Here is a 16,985-nt window from a genome sequence, read left to right on the forward strand (position 1 = left end):
CATTATTACCCGAAGGTGCCCAGGATGGAGGACATTATACCAGAAGGGACCCAGGATGGGTAACATTAGTACAGGATGGTGAGCATTATATATTATTACCGGAAGGTACCCAGGATGAAGGACATTTTACCAGGAAGGGGCCCAGGATGGGGAACATTAGTACAGGATGGGGAACATTATGTATTATTACAGGAAGGTGCCCAGGATTAAGGACATTACACCAGGGAGGGACCCAGGATGAGTAACATTAGTACAGGATGGTGAACATTATATATTATTACCGGAAGGTACCTAGGATGAAGGACATTTTACCAGGAAGGGGCCCAGGATGGGGAACATTAGTACAGGATGGGGAACATTATGTATTATTACCGGAAAGTGCCCAGGATTAAGGACATTATACCAGGAAGGGGCCCAGGATGGGTAACATTAGTACAGGATGGTGAGCATTATATATTATTACCGGAAGGTACCCAGGATGAAGGACATTTTACCAGGAAGGGGCCCAGGATGGGGAACATTAGTACAGGATGGGGAACATTATATATTATTACCGGAAGGTGCCCAGGATGAAGGACATTATACCAGGGAGGGACCCAGGATGGGTAACATTAGTACAGGATGGTGAGCATTATATATTATTACCGGAAGGTACCTAGGATGAAGGACATTATACCAGGAAGGAGCCCAGGATGGGAGATATTAGCACAGGTTGGGGAACATTATAACATTAGATAATGTAATTCTACGATTTAGAACCTTACAAGGGTTAGTACGTCTGACCAACATATAGGTGGGAGGCTCAGTTCCAAATTTTGCCCCAGGGCCCCCGCTAAGCATAATGCATGAACAGTACGCTCCTAAGCTCCCCCTAGTGGCAGCTTCTGGCAGTGCGATTCTTTATTATTTAAACCTGAAAGCAAAAAATCGTGCTGCCTGAGTTTCTGATGTTGTAGATGTAATATGAATCACGTCCCTGAATGTGTTCTACCTGAAAGCAGGCGATGCCTATAGAAACCGCTCCGATGAGTAGAAGATGCTCCTGTATAAATTTTTGCAGCACAGTGATACATCCTCCCTGAAATGAGAAGGAACAATACCAGACGTGTTTGGATAATACACAATTATGGGATTGATGTTTATTTATGACGGGCACAACTATCTGTCATATGGTCATATATTGGCAGAAGAGTTGTGTGACACCCACGGGTACAACCTACTCCTAAATGTCTCATCTTAGGTGGTCCTCACCAACCAAGAGATGTTTTCTTACAGGTTGGACAAGACTTTGACCACAAATCTGTATAGGGTATGTTTCACTAAGACTTTGAGATCCCAGCTTTTGGTATAGGCCCCCGGTTTTAGAAGTTGGCAGGGCCCCCATCCTCTGTGATCTGCACCTCATCTCTATCCCAGGTACCTAAAGGAATAGTGGCCATGCATGTGCATACAGCTGAATATAATGGTGTAGCAGGGAGCCGTCAGGTCCCTGCTCCACCATTCCTTCTGAGAGGAGACTGAAGAACTTGCAGGTCACGTGACTGTAAGTGGGATGATTGTGCGGGGGCATCATATTTTGTATGGGCGAGACACTGGCGACACCATTCTGTGTGGGGGAAACTGTGGAGGCATCATATTGTTTGGGGAGACTGTGGGGAACATCATACTGTGTGTGGGGACTGTGGGGCCATCATGCACAGTGTTGGGAGAGACGTGGGGTATTCTGTGGCTTAATAATATATGTAGGGGGTGGTGATGTATGATATTGTGTGTTTTTGGGACACTGGGGGCATGATATTGTGTTGGGGGAGATATAGGGGGCATCATACTGTGTGTGGGGACAGTGGAGGCATCATGCACTGTGTCGGGAGAGACATGTGGAGTATCCTAATGTATGCAGGCTTAATATTATATGTAGGGGGTGGTGGGGTATGATACTGTGTTTTGGGGCACTGGGGGAATCATACTGTGTTGAGGGAGATATTGGGGCAACATACTGTGAGTGGGGACTGTGGGGCCTCATGCACAGTGTTGGGAGAGACATGTGGGGTATCCTAATGTGTGCCGGCTTAATAATATATGTAGAGGGTGGTGATGTATGATACTGTGTGTTGGGGACACTAGGGGCATCATACTGTGTGTGGGGACATCATACTGTGTTTGGGGACTGTGGGGGCATCATACTGTGTGTGGGGACTGTGGGGACATCATGCACAGTGTGGTGAGATATGTGGGGTATCCTAATGTGTGGTGGCTTAATAATATATGTAGGGGGTGGTGGGGTATAATACTGTATGTTGGGGCACGGGGGGCATTATATTGTGTTGAGGGAGATAATGGGGGCATCATACTGTGTAAGGGCTTCATAATATATTGAGGAGGTCTGTGGGGCATCGTGCTGTATGGGGAGAAATGTTTGGGGTATCATAATGTGTGGAAGCTTCATTATATATGGAGGGGGCTGTGGGGACATCATAGTACGTATGTGGGGAAAGTGGGGGGCATCATACCATGTGGGGACTGTGGGAACATCATGCACAGTGTGGAGAGACATGAGGGGTATCCTTATGTGTGGGGTCTAAATAATATATGTAGGGGTGGTTGAGTATGATACTGCGTGTTGAGGACACTGGGGGCATCATACTGTGTTGGGGGAGATATTGGGGGCATAATACTGTGAAAAGGCTTCATAATGTATTGAGGAGGTCTGTGGGGCATCATACTGTGTGGAGAGAAATGTTTGGGGTATCATAATATGTGGAAGCGTCATTATATATGGAGGGGGCTGTGGGGACATCATAGTACGTATGTGGGGAAAGTGGGGGGCATCATACCATGTGGGGACTGTGGGGACATCATGCACAGTGTGGAGAGACATGAGGGGTATCCTTATGTGTGGGGTCTAAATAATATATGTAGGGGTGGTTGAGTATGATACTGCGTGTTGAGGACACTGGGGGCATCATACTGTGTTGGGGGAGATATTGGGGGCATAATACTGTGAAAAGGCTTCATAATGTATTGAGGAGGTCTGTGGGGCATCATACTGTGTGGGGAGAAATGTTTGGGGTATCATAATATGTGGAAGCGTCATTATATATGTAGGGGGCTGTGGGGACATCATACTATGTATGTGGGGAAAGTGGGGGACATCATACTGTGTTGGAGGAGACACGGGGCATCACATTGTGTTTGAGCAGATACTGGAGGCATCATATGGTTGGTGATTTCATAATGTATGAAGGGGGTCAGTGGGGGCCTCATGATGTGTCTGGGTGACACTCGTGGCATTATAGTGTGTGGGCGACTGTAATGGCATCTTATTGTGTCGAGGAATGTACTGGGGGTATTATACTGTGTTTTGGGGGCATCATGTTGTCAACCAACCCTGGCATTACCCAGTATTGGGATAGACGCCATATCTTATCTCTTACCTCCACTTTATATATATTGGAGGGGTGGTCCCGTGTCCCACAGGCTTTCGTCATAGTTTTGCAGCAGCTGTCAGGCACTTTTCTATACACCGCTGCACTGATGTAAAAACTGTAACTCCAGTCTTCATAACTTTCGCTGCCGCAACACCTAAACTGCAATGTACAGGAAAAAAAATAAATAAAAGACCAACTACATTTCAAAAAACTGCTATCATTCAATAACCCTGGAAACCGTCAGCAAGTTGCTGATGATGGATCTGCCACTATTCTCGTGCATCTGATTGGCTTATTATATTACTTGTAAGCCCTGCGATTTGATGTATCCCAACACTACTTACAGCCTATCACAACACCAGACCTGCTTGTTGACGGTTTCCATTTAGTAAACATGAGCTAAAAAGAAGAGAAAAATGAAAACAATTAGAAACATTGGTTGCTACCTAGGGGTTCGGCACAGCTAAGGGGGGCACAGAAGAAACAGTCATATCTGGGCCCTGGTGACTGAGGGGCCCCAATACATCTGTATCATAAAAAACTTACATCCTGTTGTAGGTGATCAATGGCATAAGTCATGTCTTCCATCCCTGGTAGTCCATAGTGGTGCACGATGGTTTCGTTAAGACTTTCTTTAAGTTCTTCCCTTATCTATTCATAGAAAAATCTGAAGTTTATTTGGCAGTAAATGGCGGTTTTAATGTAGTTTTTTATCTAATTTTTATTAGAATTTTTATTAATGCACTGACTTGCTAAAGAAACTGAGGGCAAAGGCGCTGACCAAGCATGTCTCCAGACCTTAACCCTACTGAGCATCTGTGGGATGTCCTCAAACGGAAGGTGGAGGAGCGCAAGGTCTGCCAACATCCACCAGTTCATCATGGAGGAGTGGAAGAGGATGCCAGTGGCCACCTGTGAAGCTCTAGTGACCTCCATGCCCAAGAGAGCTAAGACAGGGCTGGAAAATAATGGTGGCCACTAGTGATGAGTGAACGTGCTCAGATAAGGTGCTATCCGAGAATGCTCGGGTGCTAACCGAGTATCTTTGCACTGATGAGGGGCAACACCCCGAGATTCCGGTTTGGCTTTAATCCTAAGTCATGTGGCAAGCCTCGTTAAAGAGTCAATATTTTAGGATCACTGCTTCCAATAGGTGGCGCTAGAGTTCTAGTCCTCTTCATCTCTGAAGAGACAATTTTTATATTTAATGCATGGCCTATAAGTCTCCTCACTCTGACATGCCAGGCTTGGCTTGTCACTCTCCACAAGAAGAAACGTTACCCCTCAGACCGCACTTTCATCTCAGTCGAAATGTGAACGCTGCAGCCGATCAGAAGCCTTCGATGCCGTTACCGGGAAACAAAGGGGGGGGAGTGTAGTGTTGCTTATGGAGGAGCGGCTCCGGTCCGGAAAGCGAATATTGACTTTTTTTACCTTCTTTGGCCCAATTATAAAGGTTTGTTCTGTAGTGCACATCCATTTTAACTAAGAACACACAGAGCTTTTGAAAATGTTGTAAAATTAAAATATTTCGGAGGTGATCAAAATTTTAATTGCACGCTGATTCAGCTTTGTGAATGGCTGTCTTCGGCTGACCCAATGGTGGAAATAGAAGTCAGGACCTGGACCCCTCAGAACATCCTCCTGTCTTCTAGTTTTGACTGCACTATATACTATAATAGCAATTCTGGTACTTACTGTCTCGTGGTACATATAGGAGAGGACGCCGGCCGCAAGTTCTGCTGTATAAACTGAGATCAGAATAGCCAAATACTGCAAGAAAAGGAAACAATTGGCACCATTACTTGTGATTTCCGCTTGGTATTCATCATTTGTATCAGTTATCGCTCCATCTACAATGTAGAATATGAAACAGAGCAGAAACAGTTCGCTTTCCTCTATGACCAGCAGATGGCGCTATTCTCCAGAACTGCAGCTCTGCTCCTATTCATTTCAATAGGGCCTGAGCTGTAATACCCAAGAGCGGCCACTAGGCAGTGTGTGGCGCTTGGGTGTTCTGGATGTATATCCTAGTTATTGGGGGCTTTGGATGTTGGTCTCCCACCAATCTGATAGTTTGGCATAACCCCTTTATATGCTAGTTTGGGACAACCCCTTTAAACACTAGTTTGGGACAACCCCTTAAAATTTAATTTTCTGATATATTCAGAATTACAGATTCATATGGGAAGCCTCACACCAACTTGTGGACTAGACTAAAGATGTTGTCTGGTGAAAACAAGTTGATCGTTGGGGGTCCGAATCCTGGGACCTGCACTGATTGGCGAAGGGGGGTGAATTTATAGAATGGAGCTGCAGCGCACATACTCAACCAGTTCTCTATTCGTTCCCTACCAGTCTGCTGAGCGCTGCGCTCGTGTTTTTATGTTAGCCCCATAGAGAATGAACGGAGAGGAGACCTGTCATACCAAAGAATAAAAGATCCTTGCTTGGGGATAAGATTCCCCCTGATCTGCCGATCAGTGTAGGACACCAACCTAGCGGCAACTTAACCTGTGGATAGGTGATAACTTTATTTTCACAGGACAACCCCTTTAAAGAAATCACCCTCCCATCAAAGTTTTTATCCTCTTATTATATTGCAGTCAACATATTATATAGCACTGTGTGCTTACAATTGCTCATTTTTCCCTTCTACCCAGATAATTCTTCCCTTTTCCATTAGGTCTATGATGTCACATGATTAACCCCTTTACCCCCAAGGGTGGTTTGCACGTTAATGACCAGACCAATTTTTACAATTCTGACCACCGTCCCTTCATGAGGTTATAACTCTGGAATGCTTCAACGGATCCTAATGATTCTGACATTGTTTTCTGGTGTGGGGGTAAACCACTGTTTGGGCGCATGGCAGAGCTCAGAAGGGAAGGAGCGCCGTTTGACTTTTCAATGCAAAATTCACTGGAATTGAGATGGGACGCCATGTTGCGTTTGGAGAGCCCCTGATGTGCCTAAACATTGAAACCCCCCACAAGTGACACCATTTTGGTAAGCAGACCCCCTAAGAAAATTATCTAGATGTGTGGTGAGCACTTTGACCCACCAAGTGCTTCACAGAAGTTTATAATGCAGAGCCGTAAAAATAAAAAATCATATTTTTTCACAAAAATGATCTTTTCGCCCCCAATTTTTTATTTTTCCAAGGGTAAGAGAAGAAATTGGACCCCAAAAGTTTTTGTGCAATTTGTCCTGAGTACACTGATACCACATATGTGGGGGTAAACCACTGTTTGAGCGCATGGCAGAGCTCGGAAGGGAAGGAGCGCCGTTTGACTTTTCAATGCAAAATTGACTGGAATTGAGATGGGACACCATGTCGCTTTTGGAGAGCCCCTGATGTGCCTAACCATTGAAAACCCCCACAACTGACACCATTTTGGAAAGTAGACCCCCTAAGAAACTTATCTCGATGTGTTGTGAGAGCTTTGAACCCCCAAGTGTTTCACTACAGTTTATAACGCAGAGCCGTGAAAATAAAAAAAAAAATTTTCACAAAAATTATTTTTTAGCCCCCAGTTTTGTATTTTCCCAAAGGTATTAGAAGAAATTGGACCCCAAAAGTTGTTGTCCAATTTGTCCTGAGTACGCTGATACCCCATATGTGGGGGGAACCATCGTTTGGGCGCACGGCAGAGCTCGGAAGGGAAGGAGCGCTGTTTGGAATGCAGACTTAGATGGATTGGTCTGCCGGCGCCATGTTGCATTTGCAGAGCCCCTGATGTACCCAAACAGTAGAAACCCCCCACAAGTGACCCCATATTGGAAACTAGACCCCCCAAGGAACTTATCTAGATGTTTTGTGAGAACTTTGATCCCCCAAGTGTCTCACTACAGTTTATAATGCAAAGCCGTGAAAATAACAAATCATTTTTTTCCCACAAAAAGGGTTTTTTAGCCCCCCAAATTTTGATTTTCCCAAGGGTAACAAGAGAAATTGGACCCCAAAAGTTGTTGTCCAATTTGTCCTGGGTACGCTGATACCCCATATGCTGGGGTAAACCCCTGTTTGTTTCCCACACGAGAGAGCTCGGAAGGGAAGGAGCATTGTTTTACTTTTTCAACGCAGAATTGGCTGGAATTGAGATCGGATGCCATGTCATATTTGGAGAGCCCTTGATGTGCCTAAACAGTGGAAACCCCCCAATTATAACTGAAACCCTAACCAAAACACACCCCTAACCCTAATCACAACCACACCCCTAACCCCAACCACACCCCATCACACCCCTAACCCTAATCCCAACTCTAACCATAACCCTAACCACACCCTTAACCCGAACATGCCACTAACCCTAATCCCAACCACACGCCTAACCCCAACCACACCCCTGACCCCAACACACCCCTAACCCTAATCCCAACCCTAACCACACCCCTAAATCCAATACACCCCTGTTATGATCCTTAGTGGTTGAGGATCACAAATTACTCCAGCTAAGTAACATACATAGGACAAGCTCTAGGGAGGTGGCAAACTGGACTGACCGCAAATCTGAACCTATCCAAACACACTAGAAGTAGCCGGTGAACGTGTCTAAAAATCCTAGACGTCTCGAGCCAGCCCGAGGAACTAACTACCCCCAGAGAGAAAGAAAGACCCCTCTTGCCTCCAGAGAAATAATCCTCAAAGATATAGAAGCCCCCAACATATAATAACGGTGAGGTAAGAGGAAGGCACATACACAGGGGTGAAAACAGACTTAGCAAATGAGGCCCACCAATACTAGACAGCAGAAAATAGTAAAGGGGTCTGTGCGGTCAGTAAAAAACCCTTACAAAATATCCACACTGAGATTTCAAGAACCCCCGCACCAACTAACGGTGTGGGGGGAGAAACTCAGTCCCCTAGAGCAACCAGCAAGCGAGGAAATCACATTTTAGCGAGCTGGACTAAAAACATAATAAATGCTGATAATCAAAAAATGATCAAACAAAAACTTAGCTTGTCTTGGAGAGACTGGGAGCAAGGTAGTCACAAGGAATCTGAAGAGCACTGAATACATTGAGAGCAGGCAAGGAACTGAGTATCCAGGTGAGCTAAATAAGAAACCAACCAAGGATAACGAACCAGCAGATGCTGCCAACCTGCAGAAAGACAACACTACACAGTACCGCTTGTGACCACTAGAGGGAGCCCAAAAACAGAGTTCACAACACACCCCTAACACTAATCCCAAGCATTACCCTAACCACACCCCTAACCCTGACACACCCCTAACCCTAATCCCAACTGTATATGTAATTCAAACCCTAACTTTAGCCCCAACTATAACCAAAACTTTAGCCCCAAACCTAACCCTAACTTTAGCCCCAACCCTAACCCTAACCCTAACTTTAGCCCCAACCCTAACCTCAACTTTAACCCTAATCCCAACCCTAACCCTAGCACTAACCCTAACCCTAGCCCCAACCCTAACCCTTGCCCTAACCCTAGCCCCAACCCTAACCCTAGCCCCAACCCTAACCCTAGCCCCAACCCAATCCCTAACCCTAGCCCCAACCCTAACCCTAACCCTAACGGGAAAATGGAAATATATACATTTTTTTAATTTTATTATTTTTCCCTAACTAAGGCAGTGATATTGGGGGGTTTGATTTACTTTTATTGCAGGTTTTTTAGCGGATTTTTATGATTGACAGCCGTCACACACTAAAAGACGCTTTTTATTGCAGAAAATAGTTTTTGCATCTCCACATTTTGAGAGCTATAATTTTTCCATATTTTGGTCCACAGAGTCATGGGAGGTCTTGTTTTTTGCAGGACGAGTTGACGTTTTTATTGGTACCATTTTCGGGCATGTGACATTTTTTGATCTCTTTTATTCCAATTTTTGTGAGGAAGAATGACCAAAAACCAGATATTCATGAATTTCTTTTTTTTTTTGGGGGGGGGGGGGCATTTATACCATTCCATGTTTGGTAAAATTGATAAAGCAGTTTTATTCTTCAGGTCAGTACGATTACAGCAATACCTCATTTAGATTATTTTTTAATTTCTTGGTGCTTTTATACGCTATATACACTTTATATAAAAAATAATTATTTTTGCATCGCTTTATTCTGAGGACTATAACTTTTTAATTTTTTCGCTGATGATGCTGTATGGTGGCTCGTTTTTTGCGGGACAAGATGACGTTTTCAGCGGTACCATGTTTATTTATATTTGTCTTTTTGATCGTGTGTTATTCCACTTTTTGTTCGGTGGTATGATAATAAAGCGTTGCTTTTTGCCTTTTTTTTATTTTTTTTACGGTGTTCACTGAAGGGGTTAACTAGGGGGACAGTTTTATAGGTCGGGTCGTTACGGACGCGTCGATACTAAATATGTGTACTTATTGTTTTTTTTATTATTTAGATAAAAAAATGTATTTATGGGAACAATATTTTTTTTTGTCTTTATTTAGGAATTTTTTTTTCTTTTACACATGTGAATATTTTTTTTTTACTCTATAACATTGCCCCGGGGGGAGCATCATGTTATAAGGTCAGATCGCTGATCTGACACTTTGCACAGCACTGTGTCAGATCAGCGATCTGACTTACAGTGCTGCAGGCTTACCAGCACTTGCTCTGAGCAGGCGCTGGTAAGCCACCTCCCTGCAGGACGCGGATGCAGCCCCATCGCGTTGCTCCGATGGTCTCAGGGAAGCACGCAGGGAGCCCCCTCCCTGCGCGATGCTTCCCTATGCCACCGGAACACTGTGATCATGTTTGATCGCAGTGTGCCGGGGGTTAATGTGCCGGGGGCGGTCCGTGATCGCTCCTGGCACATAGTGCCGGATGTCAGCTGCGATAGTCAGCTGAAACCCGGCCGCGATTGGCCGCGCTCCCCCCGTGAGCGTGGCCGATTGCATATGACGTACTATCCCTTCGGTGGTCATATGGGCCCACCTCGACAGGATAGTACGTCATATGTCAGAAAGGGGTTAAAAACTGACTAGCTGAATCCTTCTAAGCTCTATGTAGAAACAGGAAGTCTCTTTTTTTCTGCATGAGTCACCATTTGAACTACAATTCTATGTCCCAGGAAGCCCAGCTCCATTCCCTCTTCAATTCTTGATGGAAAGGAGAAGAATTAGTTGGGTAGAATGGCAAAATGAGCAATTGTACGTACATAGCGTAATATGACGATTGAAATATATCAAGAAGATAACACTTGGATGGGGGGAGGAGGAGGAGGAACAGGAGGAGGAAGAGGAGGAGGAGGAGGAGAAAGAGGAGAAGGAGGAGGATGAGGAGAAAGAGGAGGAGGAAGAGGAGAAAGGGGAGGAGAAAGAGGAGGAGGAAGAGGAGGAGAAGGAGGAGGAAGAGAAAGAGGAGGAGGAAAAGGAGGAGGAGGAGGAGGAAGAGGAAGGAGAAAGAGGAGGAGGAGGAAGAGGAGAAAGAGGAGGAGAAAGAGGAGGAAGAGGAGGGGAAGGAGAAGGAGGAGGAAGAGGAGAAAGAGGAGGAAAAAGAGGAGAAAGAGGAGGAGGAGGAGGAAGAGGAGGGGAGCTTTTTAAATTTGAATGTGAATATGACTATATGGAATCATTCGTACAATTCTTTACATGATAGAAAAATGTCCTCGTCCTAATTTCGGGATAAGACTAGACTTTCCTATGAAAACCTTCCAACTATTTCCATTTTCGAAACTGATTTTCTAAACTCCACACATAATTAGCAGTTAGTCGTATCCGGCAGTGAGACAGATGGCGCAGATTAGAGATGTCATGAGCAGCACATTATCTTCTCTTCTCTCCTGTCGATATCTATGCAGAAGTATCAGGACAGCACCATGTGTGCGGGTTTGTGATATATTCTCCGCACTGCGATTATAATATGAAGCCCACTACAAAGCAAGAAGCATCATCTATCATGATATTACCTTCAATGGCAAGAACAAGCATGTACTATACTCTGGGGTGTAGGTATAGCTGGTGCGGAGGTAGTAAATCACAGGTCTCTTGTGTCTGAAGGGGTCCAAAAATACCTCTGGTTGTTATATTAGTCCATTCTCTAAAATCACTAGCGCCACCTTTGACCATAGGTGGAGTATGGTATTGCAGTTGAGATTCCTCCCATGTCAGAGTTTTATAGTCTTAGCCAGAGGTTCAGCAAATGCAGAAATAATTCAAAACTAATAATGGAAAATTAAGAGATTTGATTTCTGTGGGTTTTTATTGCTGTGTGCATTTGACATCTCATAAGAAATAAAAAAAGGAATTCTTGGAATCCCGGCAAGAAAATGAGTGGGATCAGATTTTAACAGTAGGACTCACCTTCAAAGAAGCAGAGAACAGATTTATTGCCGAGCCCCCTGCAGGGATAAAAGTGCTGCCGGTGATATATTTAGCACAATATGTGCATGGATAATCAAGAAGTGAAATTCTGTGTAGAAATCTTCAATAAAAAGTAACTGTACTCAGACTGACAACATAGAACCCGGAAACGGAATTATGTCCTTTACTTGTGTCTTGTTGTTTTACTTCTTTTTGTCTAGTATTAGATTATTTATACTGGCTCTTATAAAAATAAAATTGATTAAAAAAAAAAGTATAATAATTAAAAAGTAAAATTTTTGTATAACTTGTTGGCATATGGATAAATACTAATCTAATCATCCTGTACAGTATTGGGGGGGATGCTATGGGGTTGTGACCAAGTATTGGGGGGGATGCTATGGGGTTGTCCCCAAGGCCCTATAGGGCATAGCCAAAAAAGTTTGAAAACATTAATTTATTTCATCTTTCATTGGCCGTTCATTCGTCACCATCTTTTGCTGAAACCTTGCAGATGAATCTGGATTATATTTTCTTGCATGTTTGTAAATAATTTCGTTGCAAGTGTTCCCGGATCCAAGGATGTGCGTCTGCAATTAGCTGCAATCTCTGAGGGATCCTGGAAGCAAAAGTCCCAAACACATCAGATAACAGTCATCCAAACCCACTGATTTAGGTTGGATTGTCTATTAGTCTAATGCAGGGGTGGGCAATTAATTTTCCCGAGGGGCAATGTGAGAGACAGTGACTGTTGTGGAGGCCAAATCAATAGGCTGAAATTAATTCTGCAGAATATTATTAACATATTAATGTGATGATTATTTCTATTAATATTAATTGTATCACTTGATATTGAGGATAATTAAGCATGCTGATATCCCTTATATTCAGTATGAGTCCACACTTAGCCTCCTATATACAATATGAGCCCCAACATGAACCTCCACATAGCCTCTTATATACAGTGGGGTGAGCCCCCACATAGCCTCCTATATACAGTATGAGCCCCCACATAGACTCCTATATACAGTGTGAGCCCCCATATAGCCTCTTTTTTACAGTATGAGCCCACACATAGCCTCCTATATACAGTATGAGCCCCCACATAGCCTCCTATATACAGTATGAGCCCCCACATAGCCTCCTATGTACAGTATGAGCCCCTACCTAGCCTCCTATATACAGTATGAGCCTCCACATAGCCTCATATATACAGTATGAGCCTCCACATAGCCTCATATATACAGTATGAGCCCCCACATAGACTCCTATATACAATGTGAGCCCCCATATAGCCTCTTATTTACAGTATAAGCCCCCACATAGCCTCCAATATACAGTATGAGCCTCCACATAGCCTCATATATACAGTATGAGCCCCCACATAGACTCCTATATACAGTGTGAGCCCCCATATAGCCTCTTTTTTACAGTATGAGCCCACACAGCCTCCTTTATACTGTATGAGCCCCCACATAGACTCCTATATACAGTATGAGCCCCCACATAGCCTCCTAGGTACAGTATGAACCCCTATATAGCCTCCAATATACAGTATGAGCCCCCACATAGACTCCAATATACAGTGTGAGCCCCCATATAGCCTCTTTTTTACAGTATAAGCCCCCAGATAGCCTCCTATATACAGTATGAGCCCCCACATAGCCTCCTATATACAGTATGAACCCCCACATAGCCTCCTAGGTACAGTATGAGCCCCTACCTAGCCTCCTATATACAGTATGAGCCCCCACATAGACTCCTATATACAGTGTGAGCCCCCATATAGCCTCTTTTACACAGTATGAGCCCCCACATAACCTGCTACATACAGTGTGAGCCCCCATATAGCCTCCTATATATAGTTTGAGTCACACATAGCCTCCTATATACAGTATGAGCCCCCACATAGCCTCCTATATACACTATGAGCCCCCACATAGCCTCCTATATACACTATGAGCCCCCACATAGCCTCCTATATGCAGTGTGATCCCCTACGTATACTATAGATATAGTGTGAGCCCCTCTTCCATCCTATGTACATGCAAATATTCCATACACATTTAAAAAAAAAAAACAACACATACTCACCTCATTCCCGTTCCCACGGCCCTCTGTTCCGGTCTCCTGTGCACGGAGTCGGTCCTGTGCTGTCTCAGTCTGCAGGCTGGACTGGAACAGCCAGAGGGCCGGAAGTGGCCTGTGGTCCACAGTTTGCCAGGTCTGGTCTAATGTGTATGGAGGCCTCCTGCAGCTGGGGGGATTGGCAGTGAATATGGTCGGGATACTAGGTGCTGGCAGTCCTCACTGCTTTGACCATGCCATTTATATATGTGAATGAATCTGAGCCCTGGAACTAGAAATTGGAGCTCTACAGAATCTTTCTCCTCACTAGCTTCACATGCCCTACTCAAGGAAATAAGAAGCATGGTAACCTAGGTGGGATTTCCTTGTGTATGGTTCAGGACAAAACATTGAGCTCATTAAAAAGATGCTATCACTACTAGGGTGAGCCCACAATTTAGACAATCACCATCAACCCCTTGACCATGATCCTCCTGAACAGTAGAATAATAAAGTTTATATTTATATTACATGTAATCTGGATCACCATAAATAATAAATATCTAGACTACCCCACATCACCCAAGATCTCTGCTCTGGTACATCACTGGACTTTGCTATATTACCACCAGTGTGTCTGATCAGAAACCCAGCTCTGCTACATAACTGGACTCTGCTATATTACAACCAGTGTGTTTGCTAAGAAACCGATCTCTGCTACATCACTGGACTCTGCTATATTACAACCAGTGTGTTTGCTAAGAAACCGATCTCTGCTACATCACTGGACTCTGCTATGTTACGACCAGTGTGTTTGTTAAGAAACCCATCTCTGCTACATCACTGGACTCTGCTATATTAACACTACAGTGTTTTCTAAGAAACCCAGCTCTGCTACATCACTGGACTCTGCTATATTACCACCAGTGTGTCTGCTCAGAAACTCAGCTCTGCTACATCACTGGACTCTGCTATATTTTAACCAGTGTGTTTGCTAAGAAACCCATCTCTGCTACATCACTGGACTCTGCTATGTTACTACCAGTGTGTTTGTTAAGAAACCCATCTCTGCTACATCACTGGACTCTGCTATATTAACACTACAGTGTTTTCTAAGAAACCCAGCTCTGGTACATTACTGGACTCTGCTATATTACAACCTGTGTGTTTGCTAAGAAACCCAACCTTGCTACGCCACTGGGTTCTGCTACATCCCCACTTGTATAAATCCTGATTTACGCAGCTCTGTCATACCACTGAATTTTGCTACATCACAAGTGTGTGTCCTGACAAACCTAGCTCTGCTACGTTGCCAGGCCCTTTTCTCCACAGGTGAGTCTCTAGTCACGTCTAGTCTAGTCATATCCAGCTCTGCTGTTCCATTATTCTGCTACTTCAGCCTCCATTGTTCCTGCTGCCATCCATCCTTTATAGCCTCCGTTCTCCTCGCAACGTCATCACTAGGTGCTGATTTTCATCTGGACCCAATATTAATACCCCATTAGTAGCAATAAGCCTTAATAAACTGGGAAAAATTTAAAAAAAAATTCAGCATTTTCCCCCATGAAGGGTCTTCTGTGCCAAACATCAAAAACATAAAAAAAAAGAGAAATTGTATGCAAAATGATGAAAAATAAAAGATTTTTCTAAATTTGATTTTGTAATTGCTTATATTTTTTTTATTATTTTAATATGATAATTTGTGCAGCAGTATTGTGGCTTCCAATATTAGAAGCTTCCAAAAACAGATGGCTCTTTGTCTGGGGAACGGGCCCCTTGATAGGACTCTATGAGATTAGAAAGGGGAGATTATTAAAGTTTTCCGTAAGTTTACACTCCTGGGGAATCAGTGTTCCCTTTAATGTGTATTTTATGTAACATAATCAGAAGTTCAATTTAGAGATATTATTGTCACTCATTTGTGTTTTGAGTAATTAGAAAATCAATTAATATTATGTTTTGTTGTCAGAGAAACTTTATTCGGGGGGGGGGGGATAAATCATGTCGCCGTCTCAGTGGATGAGTTGTAAAGCAACATAAACAGCAGAGACTGAATTAGCGGCATATAGTAAGATTTGGGATTAGCGGAATACACTGTGTTGTGACTGATGTCGGCTCTTGCTACAGCGCCCCCTTGGGTCAACCCAAGCATAGCAGCACATCTATGATTCAACAGCAGAGATCTATGGAGATCCATCTCTTTTCATGGTCAGGAATTTGGACCTTGAAACCCAAGACCTCTGTTTATGGGACTCATTGCAATAAAGATAGTGGGAAAGAAGAATTTTATTTTCTTAGGATAAACATGATTCAAAAATGGCAAATATTTTTTAAACCAAGCTAATACTTCAGACAGCATCATATCTGTGCGCTCCTTTCACATCACTTAGCCTGGCTCACATGGTGAGATTTCGCCTGAGATTTTGAGTAGTTGGCATCCTTCTATCTACTGTGGTTTATACAGAACTCTCTGGCAAACACAGCTCTGCTACTGTGTAAACTCTGCTATATTTGTGCCAGTTTTGTCTGGACTCTGTGACAAATTCAGCTCTGCCTCTGATTAAGCTGTCTTACCTTGCTAAATCAGTATCTACCTATATAACCCCACACTGGATTCTGTTGCAAACTCAGCTTAACTATCCTACTTTCTTCTAGATTACTCCTCTGCTTCATCAGTTGCTGTTCACCAGTAGCACCTGTTCGTGTTGCGAGTTTTAAGGTCGGAGTACAGATTGCAAAGCATGTATCAGACGTGGTTAACCTGACACAAATTCAACAGCATCAACAAGAGCAATAGGCATATATGATGGGATATTCAAATGAGTCATCATCAAGGGGCAGTCACTGCCACAGCCTCTGTCCCCTGGGGCTGGGCTATTGACATCCGTTTCAGGGGCTGGACTAATCCCTGCTCTACTGAGCATGAGTCAATTTCAATGTATGCTCAGTCAGATCTTGTCACTGTGCAATATGCACAGTGACAGTGCACTCTCACGCCAGCTCTGATGAGATGTGACAAGCCTGCAAGAGGGTGCACTGTAAGTGTGCATTGTAAGGAGAGAACGAACGAGCAGAGACCAGCCCTGGGGGTGGTGGTGCTGTTCTCTGCTTTTCCTGCACATTAGGTTTTATTTTTACAATGCGCAATGACAGTGCACTTTCTTGCCAGCACATAATTTCTCTTCAGAGCCAGCGAGGGAGTGCACTGTCA

General features: G+C 43.9%; 1 protein-coding gene across 1 annotated transcript in view; it reads right to left on the bottom strand.

Annotated features, from left to right (window-relative positions):
• Positions 1 to 16,985, bottom strand: part of LOC143776769 (tetraspanin-11-like) — a 72,048-nt gene that overhangs the window by 23,241 nt on the left and 31,822 nt on the right. The window contains exons 4-7 of the mRNA XM_077266495.1: positions 5,127 to 5,201; positions 3,975 to 4,079; positions 3,435 to 3,587; positions 992 to 1,078 (exon numbers count right to left, since the gene is read on the bottom strand). Of these exons, the coding sequence (XP_077122610.1) occupies positions 992 to 1,078; positions 3,435 to 3,587; positions 3,975 to 4,079; positions 5,127 to 5,201 (420 nt within the window). The remainder of the gene's footprint in view (positions 1 to 991; positions 1,079 to 3,434; positions 3,588 to 3,974; positions 4,080 to 5,126; positions 5,202 to 16,985) is intronic.

This window comes from Ranitomeya variabilis, chromosome 5, assembly GCF_051348905.1.
Source record: "Ranitomeya variabilis isolate aRanVar5 chromosome 5, aRanVar5.hap1, whole genome shotgun sequence".
Taxonomy (NCBI): Eukaryota; Metazoa; Chordata; class Amphibia; order Anura; family Dendrobatidae; genus Ranitomeya; species Ranitomeya variabilis.